An 11,143-nucleotide genomic window follows, 5' to 3' on the forward strand; every position below is an offset into this window, starting at 1 on the left:
CCTTTTTCATTTCTAATTTTATTGATTTGAGTTCTCTCCCTCTTTTTCTTGATGAGTCTGGTTAATGGTTTATCAATTTTGTTTATCTTCTCAAAGAACCAGCTGTTAGTTTTATTGATCTTTGCAATTGTTTTCTTTGTTTCTAATTCATGTATTTCTGCTCTGATCTTTATGATTTATTTCCTTCTGCTAACTTTGGGTTTTGTTTGTTCTTCTTTCTCTAGTTGCTTTAGGTGTAATGTTAGATTGTTTATTTGAGATTTTTCTTGTTTCTTGTTTCTTGTATTGCTATAAACTTCCCTCTTAAGACTGCTTTTGCTGCATCCCATAGGTTTTGGATCATCATCTTTTCATTGCATCTTTTCATTGTCATTTGTCTCCAGGTATTTTTCGATTTCCTCTTGATTTCTTCAGTGATCTCTTGGTTATTTAGTAACGTATTGTTTAGCCTCTATGTGTTTGTGTTTTTGACGTTTTTTTTCCTGTAATTGATTTCTAATCTCATAGCGTTGTGGTCAGAAAGGATGCTTGATATGATTTAAATTTTCTTAAATTTACTGAGGCTTGATTTGTGACCCAAGATGTGATCTATCCTGGAGAATGTTCCGTGCGCACTTGAGAAGAAAGTGTAATCTGCTGTTTTGAGATGGCATGTCCTATAAATATCAGTTAAATCTATCTGGTCTATTGTGTCATTTAAAGCTTGTGTTTCCTTATTAGTTTTCTGTTTGGATGTAAGTGAGGTGTTAAAGTCCCCTACTATTATTGTGTTACTGTCGATTTCCTCTATTAGAACTGTTAGCAGTTGCCTTAGGTATTGAAGTGCTCCTATGTTGGGTGCATGTATATTTATAATTGTTACATCTTCTTCTTGGATTGATCCCTTGATCATTACATAGTGTCCTTCCTTGTCTCTTGTAGCTTCTTTATTTGAAAGTCTATTTTACCTGATATGAGTATTGCTACTCCAGCTTTCTTTTGATTTCCATTTGCATGGAATATCTTCTTCCATCCCCTCACTTTCAGTCTGTACGTGTCCCTAGGTCTGAAGTGGGTCTCTTGTAGACAGCATATATATGGGTCTTGTTTTTGTATCCATTCAGCAAGCCTTTGTCTTTTGGTTGGAGCATTTAATCCATTCATGTTTAAGGTAATTATTGATATGTATGTTCCTATTACCATTTTCTTAATTGTTTTGGGTTTGTTTTTGTAGGTCCTTTTCTTCTCTTGTGTTTCCCACTGAGAGAAGTTCCTTTAGCCTTTGTTGTAGAGCTGGTTTGGTGGTGCTGAATTCTCTTAGCTTTTGCTTGTCTGTAAAGCTTTTGATTTCTACATCGAATCTGAATGAGATCCTTGCCGGATAGAGTCATCTTGGTTGTAGGTTCTTCTCTTTCATTACTTTAAGTATATCATGCCACTCCCTTCTGGCTTGTAGTGTTTCTGCTGAGAAATCAGCTGTTTACCTTATGGGAGTTCCCTTGTATGTTGTCATTTTTCCCTTGCTGCTTTCAATAATTTTTCTTTGTCTTTAATTTTTGCCAGTTTGATTACTATGTGTCTCAGCGTGTTTCTTCTTGGGTTTATCCTGTATGGGACTCTCTGCGCTTCCTGGACTTGGGTGACTATTTCCTTTCCCATGTTAGGGAAGTTTTTGACTATAATCTCTTCAAATATTTTCTTGGGTCCTTTCTCTCTCTCTTCTCCTTCTTGGACCCCTGTAATGCGAATGTTGTTTTGTTTAATGTTGTCCCAGAGGGCTCTTAGGCTGTCTTCATTTCTTTTCATTCTTTTCTCTTTATTCTGTTCTGCAGCAGTGAATTCCACCATTCTGTCTTCCAGGTCACTTATCCGTTCTTCTGCCTCAGTTATTCTGCTATTGATTCCTTCTAGTGTAATTTTCATTTCAGTTATTGTATTGTTCATCTCTGTTTGTTTGTTCTTTAGTTCTTCTAGGTCTTTGTTAAACATTTCTTGCATCTTCTCAATCTTTTCCTCCATTCTTTTTCCGAGGTCCTGTATCATGTTCACTGTCATTATTCTGAATTCTTTTTCTGGAAGGTTGCCTATCTCCACTTCATTAAGTTGTTTTTCTGGGGTTTTATCTTGTTCTTTCATCTGGTACATAGCCCTCTGCCTTTTCATCTTGTCTGTTTTTCTGTGAATGTGGTTTTTGTTCCACAGGCTGCAGGATTGTAGTTCTTCTTGTTTCTGCTGTCTGCCCTCTGGTGGATGAGGCTATCTAAGAGGCTTGTGGAAGTTTCCTGATAGGAAGGACTGGTGGTGGGTAGAGCTGGCTGTTGCTCTGGTGGGCAGAGCTCAGTAAAACTTTAATCCACTTGTCTGTTGTTGGATGGGGCTGGGTTCCTTCCCTGTTGGTTGTTTGGCCTGAGGTGATGCAACACTGGAGCCTACCTGGGCTCTTTGATGGGGCTAATGGCAGACTCTGGGAGGGCTCAGACCAAGGAGTACTTCCCAGAACTTCTGCTGCCAGTGTCCTTGTCCCTTGTTGAGCCACAGCTGCTCCACGCCTCTGTAGGAGACCCTCCAACACTAGCAGGTAGGTCTGGTTCAGTCTCCTATGGGGCCACTGCTCCTTCCCCTGGGTCCCGATGTGCAGACTGCTTTGTGTGTGCCCTCCAAGAGTGCAGTCTCTGTTTCCCCAAGTCCTGCTGAAGTCCTACAATCAAATCCCGTTAGCCCTCAAAGTCTGATTCTCTAGGAATTCCTTCTCCCATTGCCAGACCCCCAGGTTGGGGAGCCTGATGTGTGGCTCAGAACCTTCACTCCAGTGGTGCACTGCTGTGGTATAAGTGTTCTCCAGTTTGTGAGTCACCCACCCAGCAGTTATGGGATTTGATTTTATTGTGATAGCACCCCTCCTACCGTCTCATTGCAACTTCTCCTTTGTCTTTGCATGTGGGGTGTCTATTTTGGTGAGTTCCAGTGTCTTTCCTGTTGATGATTGCTCAGCAGTTAGTTGTGATTCTGGTGCTCTCGAAAGAGGGAGTGAGAGCATGTCCTTCTACTCCACCATCTAGAACCAGTCTCCGTGTGTGTGTATGTTTGCATTAAGAAGTTTGCCTCTCACCCTCGAAAGGCCATAGGTGCCCTGGGTGTGGGTGTCAGGAAGAGGAAACAGAATGGGCCACTGAGCAGCCTCTTGTTTTGGCCTCTAGCTGAAAGCAAAAGAAGTCTTCCCAGGTCACATCAGGTCCAGCCAAGCTCTCCTAGAGAGAAATCATATAAAACTTTGAGCCACAGGCCTGGCAGAAATCCAGATCCATGTTCCCAAACATTTATGTGGAGGGTGTGTTAAAACACAGAATTTCTGATTCAGTGGGTCCAGGATGGGAGCGCAGAATTTGCATCACTAGCAGGTTCTCGGAGGTGCTGATGCTCTTGGTCCAGGGTCCTCACCCTGAGAACCTCTGCTCTGGAGGGCTCCCTCACCCCCTCCCACCACCCAGATGCACCCATCCTTGGCCCTGGTTACTTCCCAGGCCTTACTGTAGTGACTTGCTTAATTGTCTGTGATCTCTCGAAGAATGGCATGTGCCTCTCTTGGTCACTGCTGTATCTATAGCACCTAACACAGTGCCTGGCACATCATGGGTACTCAATCAGTATTTGTTAAATGAACAAGTACATTTGCCTGCATGTCCTCTCTGTGGCATGGGTTCTACAGAAGCCTAGCCCAGAGCTGAAAGGCCAGTCAAGGACTGACCATGTCTCTTTCCTTAGACTTGACCAAGGAAGAGGCGGGCCTCGCAAACCTGTGTTGTCTGGAAACTCATCTGGCAGCAAAGTACTACAAATAGGCAGATGCAGACCTCCCATTGACTACCACTGGGGGCAGGGCTGAGAGATGATCAATTCAGCAGAATCCTGTAGTGGGGCAGGGGCTGGGTGTTTAGCTGTGCTGACACTAGCTGGCACGCATCGGAATTTCCTGGGCACCATTCAGTGTCCCTGGCCACACATGTCAACATGCACCTCTACATGTTGTAGGCTGTTTCGTGAAAATACAAGGCTCCCTGCTTGTGGAGCAAGCTTGAGCAACGTGCAGGCAGACTGGAAGTCAGAATACCCCAAGAAGCAGTCCTCAACCAGCAGTGAGTGGGTAGAGATTTGATGGACACATGCTCAGTTTCCTCACCCCTCCAGCCGCCCCAAAGTTGGGATGACTCTGAGGGGTGTCCTAAGTTCCCTAGTAGGACCAAGCTCCTGGCTCACAGCGGCACTGGCTCTCTAACACCCTCTTCATTGGCTCCTTCCCTTCCCATCCCACTTTCCCCTCCCCTGCAGTGTTTCCTGGGATCCCCTGCAGACACATTACTGGAATCTGCATCAGGGTTCGAACCTGAGAGATTCTAAAGTAAGACAGGCATTTTTAATGTCTTCAGCAGCACACCGAATCATGCATTCAGATATGTGTGTGTGTGTGTGTGTGTCTTCATTTAATCCTCTCTATGAAGTAAGTATTATTAGCTTTGTTTTACAGAAGAGGAAAGAGACACTCAAGAGAATAAATAAATTACACACCCAAAGTCAGTAAAAGGTGGACCTGGGATCTGAATGCAGGACTGTCTGATATGTGAGGCCCATCACTGGTGCTCCCCTCACGCCCTGTTTTTTGTATCAGGCGGCAGGTTCCAGGCTCACCCATAGCTGTCTGTCAGTCTAGTTACTTTCTGCCTCCTGCTTCCTCCATCTCTCGAAGACGGGCTGCCGAAGAAGGAAGACCCAACCCCAGAAGACTCACGGAATATTGTACTGAAGGGCCCACTGTCACCTCGTCTGAAGCCTTCATTTTACAGATGAGGGAACTGAGCCTTGAGGGACAAGGGACATTTTCAAAACACATTCACATTTGTGATTTCTGAAATGGGCACTTTTGCAGCAATCCTGTGGGGAAGGTTCGAGCACCCCCATTTTACAGAGAAGGAAATGGAAACCCAGAGAGGCACAAGTACAGTGGCAGCAGGAGCTGGTAACTGTGGGGAGAATCCTGACAAGCCTCGTGCGTCAGCCATTTATCCTGGCGCCAGGCACTCTGTGACACTTTTCATGTCCAAGCTGACCTCATGCATCCTCCTCTGAGTGTAAGTACTCAGTGTTCTTCTTTGATGGAGTGGTATCCAAGGCTTCAAAAGACACAGTGATCCATCCACGTCTCAAGCAGAGAGCTTGGGCCACTGCGTAAACCAGGAACCCAGCATCAGAAAGGGACAGCCGAAACCCAGCCAGCAGACCTGTATTCACTCCAGGCCGGAGTCTCCTCGTAGTAAAACCGCTCTGTGGGGCTGTGGGGTAGAGACTGGGGAGCAGTCACTGGCACAGGCACGTAGGGGTGCCAAAGAGAAGCGGCTTCCTGCCTCTCTCAGGCTGAATGAGCCAGATCATTTTGAGGAACAGGACCCAGGCTTCCTGTTTAAATCCTTCTTTTGCAACCTTAAAAAAAAAAGACTACTAAGTGAGGGCAGGAACTCTGTGCCCTGCCCCCGCACCATACACATTCCCACTCTTCTGTTTGCTTCACCAAGTTCCGGGAACACCTCATTGCCACACACCCCACCCTGCTCAACTCCACCCAGTCCCCTTAAGGCAGAGAGCCCAAAGGAGAAGTGAAGCTGAGTGAGCAGAAGAATACCTCAGAGTGCATTTGGCCTTCAGGAACTGGCCACCAGTCGGTGTTGTGGCCATTCATGGACACCCAATGGTACAAGAAAGAAGAACGTTGTCCCCTTCTTGTTCTGAAAGACTGAGACCTCAAATTCTATCTCCATCATCACACAGGAAGCTGAGAACTTCTGACTCAGTCAGGACCTTGACCTTGAATTCATAAAGATTCTAAAAGCTCCAGAGACAAACACTTCATGGACACAGTTCCCTGAAACCAGTGTAAGTGGCACTTGTCTTTTCTGTTCATCAGTCACTGTTGAGGGCAGTGTTGTTTGCATGTGGCCAGGTTGGACTGTAGTCCTTCTCCCATTGCAGGAGAAGACTTGTTTACCTGGCTGTCTCCTCAAAGGTGGGGAATTCTTCGAAGGCCAGGCAAATGTGTAAGTCACCCACCCATGCACCTGTAAGGCAGTGAATTGTATAGCAATACTGAGGATGGAAGGGTTTATAAGACTGGGTGCTCAGATGTAAAACAGGCTGTTCTTTTTGTTTTGGGGGGTGTTGTTTTTGCTAAAACAGGATTAAGTCAGCCCAGTATTAAGGGACAGGAGGCACTTTCTCTGGAAAGCTATTCAAGACACTGACAGTTGCCAAATTTCCCCACGTAAACAAAACCCAAACGTGGGGTAAGAAGAAATTGTAGCAAAAGGGAAGTATTAATTAGAAAAACTTTGCAGTTGCAAGGACGATTTGATACTGAGACAATTTCTTAAGAAGACTAGACCCAGGGATCCTCAAAATCAGGACTGTGGGATGTCTTTGGAGGAGGTAGGATTTTACCTACGGGAAGGCAGGGAGCTGGCCAGGTGACCTCCTGGGAGGCATCCATTCTGTTCTAACAAAGAGGCAGGTCAGAATTTGGTTCTGAAAATACAGGGACATGGGGGCACTTGGAGGTATTTACTTCAACCTTTCCTCCTTTAAATCTGGAGGGTCCCAAACTTTCAGAATTAGAAATTCCCAGAAGTTTGCATAGCCTGCCCCCAGGCTGTGTGCCACTCACTGACCCTTTAGCTGGCTCACAGGACAACTCTAGGCTATTCAGACTGCAGGGCATTGATGTGCTAGTAAATGTTTAATAGCTGACTCTCCTGAAAAAGTGCCCTGATATCTAGTGTTTCCTGATTTCCATGTGTAAAATATTCCCATTCTAGTTGACTCCAAGCTACCAACATGCTGAATGCAGAGTTGGGAAGAGGTACACACTGCTGGCTCTTATGAATTAGTGTAAGGCACCTCCTGCACGCCACCAGGCCAGGGTGTCTTGTACCATCACAGACTGCCCTTTGTCTGTTCAGAGACTTCCCCAACTCCGAGGTTAAAGGATGCTGGCACTGGAAAGTTCCAGGCTGCAGGGCTGCAGCTGAGCACTAGTGCAGTGACCTGGGGCAGACTTTTGTAGCAGACTGCAGCAGGGCTGGCACATGGCATGGCAACATGCTCCTTTGGTCTCTCCTGCAAGGCCTTACTGCAGCCCATCTCCCTTTAGGAGCAACATACTCTGGAGCTGTTGCCTGGTGCCTGACAAGTTGGGGAAATAGTGAATGGAGTTGGAGGTGGGGAGTGGTATGAAGGTGACTGTCTGTTCAAATGGCACCTGACAGTGCTGACTCAGTTTGCCTTCACCTTTGCCAAAATTCCCCAGAAACTGGGCTCACGGGCTCAGCCTTGCACCCCTTGCTCACCGTGCTACCTGCTGCTAACACTGTAAACCTGGCCGCTCACCCGCAAGTGCTGACTGCCAAGCGGAGCTGTCAGCACTGGCAGTGGCAGCAAAAATCAGAAATTGCCAACACAGCTTGTTTAGTGACTGGCAGCTTAGGTTTCTCCAGAAAGAGGCTTGACGGGGATATGCAAGTTCGGAGATGGTGGAGTGAGCCATGGGGATGGATTTGATGGGAAATGACAGTCCCCCAGCCGGGTGCCCAACAACCCGCCCCCTCCCCCCCCACCCCCCCGCAGCCCCATGTGCCTTAATCTCCGAATGCCACCGCAGAAATGTGAATTTTGTAAGCAGGAAACATTCATTAAGCACTGTAGAAGGAAGAGCACTGGAGACTCCAGCTTCAAGATGGGAATTATGATGTAGGTTACACTCACTTTACTGATTGGTGTTTAGGTCAAATCAATTTAGATTGATGGCCACATTTTGGAAATTTCAAAGTGTAGCACAGATGGAAGGGACTGTCAGTGTCCATCACTGTCAGGCAGGATTCACCTTCCAGATTAACTACAGAGAGACCTGGTAGGGAGTGGGGTACATTGGCCAGAATAGGATTGAAGCCTGAGACATTCCTGGTGGTGCTGGGCCTCAGAACGGGACCCCTGCAGGAAAGGAGGTCCCCTAATATTTACTGAGGGCACGATAATTGCCAGGGGATGGCTCAGACATTGCCTTAGAGTAGCCCTGCACGGTAAGGCTTACTTTCCCACATTACAGATGAGGAATGGAGGCTCAGAGAGGTAGGTTAACTTATCCGAGGTCACAGAGCCGGTAGGTTACACCAAAGCCTGTGCTCCCTTTGTGGAGGCGTCTTCAATAAGTGATTGGAAAGGAGTGCTAAAAACAGGGTCTGGGCAAGTTCTACAAAGGCAAGCTATCTAGTGGTTTTTTGTTTGTTTTGTTTTGAGGCAACCCTGGTTAAAAATATCTAAAAACTTATTTTAGGAGAATTCCAGCCTCTGTCTGGTCACTGTATGACACTTCCTGGCTTGAGGCTGTTCTGAGCCTTTCTTCCCCCAAAGCCCCGTCTTCTCCATACCATGTCACCCCATTCCTCCTAGCCTGTGCTTTCCTTGAATCCTCCTCACGGCTATCACAGGAGGTCTACAGTGTTACCTGGGTAACCTCAGAAGACCGTGTGACGTGGGCCAGGCTGGGCCCACTCTGGTGCCCTCAGTGTCCTCATCTGCTGAGGGATGGGTTGACCTTCTAGGATTTCACTGTGGCTGCACTACTGGTGTTTGGTATAGGGTAATTTTTACATTACAGGACATCCTTGGCCCTGCCTACCAAATGACAGTAGTGTCCCCCAGTCTTTGTGATGACCAAAAAAAAAAAATACACATTTTCATGTGCCCCCAGGGCACTGTATCACCCCTGGCTGAGAATCTTTTTAGCCCCAAATGCCATAAAGATCCATTTGTAAGTTTTTGACTCTCAGTGTTGACTATTTTCCTTCCCAGCATCCCTCTGGGGACACCATGGTACAGAGTCAGTGCTTGTGATTGGGGGCAGGAGAGCCACGTGGTTTCAGGAATGGGCCTGAGAGTGGTACACACCTGTGTTTGAGCTCCAGCTCTTGTTCTCACTACCTTTGTGTCCTAACTACTCCCAGTTTGTGTGTCATCACCTCTAAAATGGGGAACGATAATGGTACCCCCTCAAAGGTTGTTTAACACTAAGTCCAGGGCCCAGTTCATCGGAAGCACTGGGGAAGCATTGGTCATGAATGCTGTGGTGAGGCCTCCCTTTGTCTGCGCTGTCCATCCACTGGACTTTTCCTTCACAACACTCATTGCCAAAGCAATGAGTGATGTGTATACACCTTGTTTATTAATGTGTTAGACTACCAGTTGCATGAGGGCAGAGAGGAACTGGGTCTTCCTTGCTCAGCAGGGCATGGTACACAGTAGACACTCAGTAAACAGTTGCCAAGTGGTTAAAGACATATAATCACTGCCTTGTTCTTGTTATCCAGAACCCACTGCCTTTAATAGCAAAATAAACACGGAAACCATTTCCCTTGACCCGTGGGAGAAGCCAGGATGGAAACTTCCACTGCCCCAAAGGACTATGACATGACCACAGAATACGACTATGGAGACACAACCCCGTGCCAGAAGGTACAGGAGAGGGCCTTTGGGGCCCAGTTGCTGCCCCCCTTGTACTCAGTGGTATTTGTCATTGGCCTGATAGGCAACATCCTAGTGGTCCTGGTCCTCATGCAATACAAGAGGCTCAGAAGCATGACCAGCATCTACCTCCTCAACCTGGCCATGTCTGACCTGATCTTCCTCTTCACGCTGCCCTTCTGGATTGACTACAAGCTGAAGGATAACTGGGTGTTTGGTGATCACATGTGTAAGTTGCTCTCTGGGCTCTATTTCATGGGCTTGTACAGCGAGATCTTCTTCATCATCCTGCTGACCATCGACAGGTACCTGGCCATTGTCCATGCTGTGTTTGCCCTGCGGGCTCGGACTGTCACCTTTGGTATCATCACCAGCATTGTCATCTGGGTCCTGGCCATCTTGGCTTCTGTCCCGGGCTTGTACTTTTCCAAGACCCAGTGGGAGTTCACTCACTACACCTGCAGTCTTCATTTTCCTCCTGAAAGCCTAAGAAAATGGAAGCAGTTCCAGGCTCTGAAACTGAACATCGTGGGGCTGGTGTTACCTCTGTTGGTCATGGTCGTCTGCTACACGGGGATTATAAAGATTCTGCTCAGACGACCAAATGAGAAGAAGTCCAAAGCTGTGCGTCTGATTTTTGTCATCATGATCATCTTCTTTCTCTTTTGGACCCCGTACAATCTGACTGTGTTTGTTTCTGCTTTCCAAGACTCCCTGTTCACCCATGAGTGTGAGCAGAGCAGACAGCTGGACCTGGCCATACAAGTGACGGAGGTGATCGCCTTCACACACTGTTGCATCAACCCTGTGATCTACGTTTTTGTAGGTGAAAGGTTCCGCAAGTATCTACGGCAGTTGTTCCATCAGCTGGTGGCCATTCGCCTAGCTAAATGGCTCCCCTTCCTCTCCACGGAGAGGCTGGAGAGGGTCAGCTCCATGTCCCCCTCCACCGGGGAGCATGAACTCTCTGCTGGGTTCTGACTCAGGCCGCTGGAGGCTGACCCAGGACCCAACAAGAGTGACCTGCCTGGCATGCCGGCTGGGGAGGAGGCAGCTTGGGTGTCCTGGCCAGATTATGATGCCTGACGCAGATGGAATGGTAGCCACGTGGGGTTGAGGGAGCTCCAGGTGCTCCAGACCAAATCACCTCTGGGGCTTGAGTTTCCTCTGTGAACTTCCCTTTGGTAGAAAGGAGATGAATAAATGAAACGGGACATTCCAGAAGACTGGGACAAAGGATGACCAAGAAGGGCTTGGTCCCAAACAGGAATTCAGATTTGTGAACATTAACATTTGTAAACCAAACCACTGAGCATCTGCCACCCTTGCCCCGTCACCAGTGAACTTGGAAATAGTGATTTCCACAACGGACTCCTCTCTGAGCCAAGAGCCAATCAGGAGCTGGCAGCTGCCTCCACCCACCCACCCCGCTCCCACTGCAGGGTTTAGGCTCTTGGAAACCCTGATGAACCTAGGACTCATGATGGAAGAACTTGACATCTAATGGGAAGTAGGATTGGGGAACTGCTTTTGGCAGTGGAACTAAGAAAGCCCTTGGATGGAATTTTTATATTCACTAAATTCGAACAATTCACACAGTGGGCTG

General features: G+C 47.3%; 1 protein-coding gene across 1 annotated transcript; it reads left to right on the forward strand.

Annotated features, from left to right (window-relative positions):
- The first annotated feature begins 5,703 nt into the window (after window positions 1-5,703).
- On the forward strand, window positions 5,704-10,864 carry CCR1 (C-C motif chemokine receptor 1). The gene is made up of 2 exons (XM_082638553.1): window positions 5,704-5,901; window positions 9,384-10,864. Exon 2 carries the CDS (start codon window positions 9,451-9,453, stop codon window positions 10,516-10,518), a length of 1,068 nt encoding a protein of 355 aa, XP_082494679.1. The 5' UTR covers window positions 5,704-5,901; window positions 9,384-9,450; the 3' UTR covers window positions 10,519-10,864.
- Window positions 10,865-11,143: the final 279 nt, after the last annotated feature.

The sequence above is a fragment of the Mesoplodon mirus genome, assembly GCF_964341445.2.
Source record: "Mesoplodon mirus genome assembly, chromosome: 12".
NCBI classification, from domain to species: Eukaryota; Metazoa; Chordata; class Mammalia; order Artiodactyla; family Ziphiidae; genus Mesoplodon; species Mesoplodon mirus.

Excerpts from the sequence above, each read along its gene's own strand:
- CCR1 (XM_082638553.1), top strand. The coding sequence starts at position 9,451 with ATGGAAACTTCCACTGCCCCAAAGGACTATGACATGACCACAGAATAC.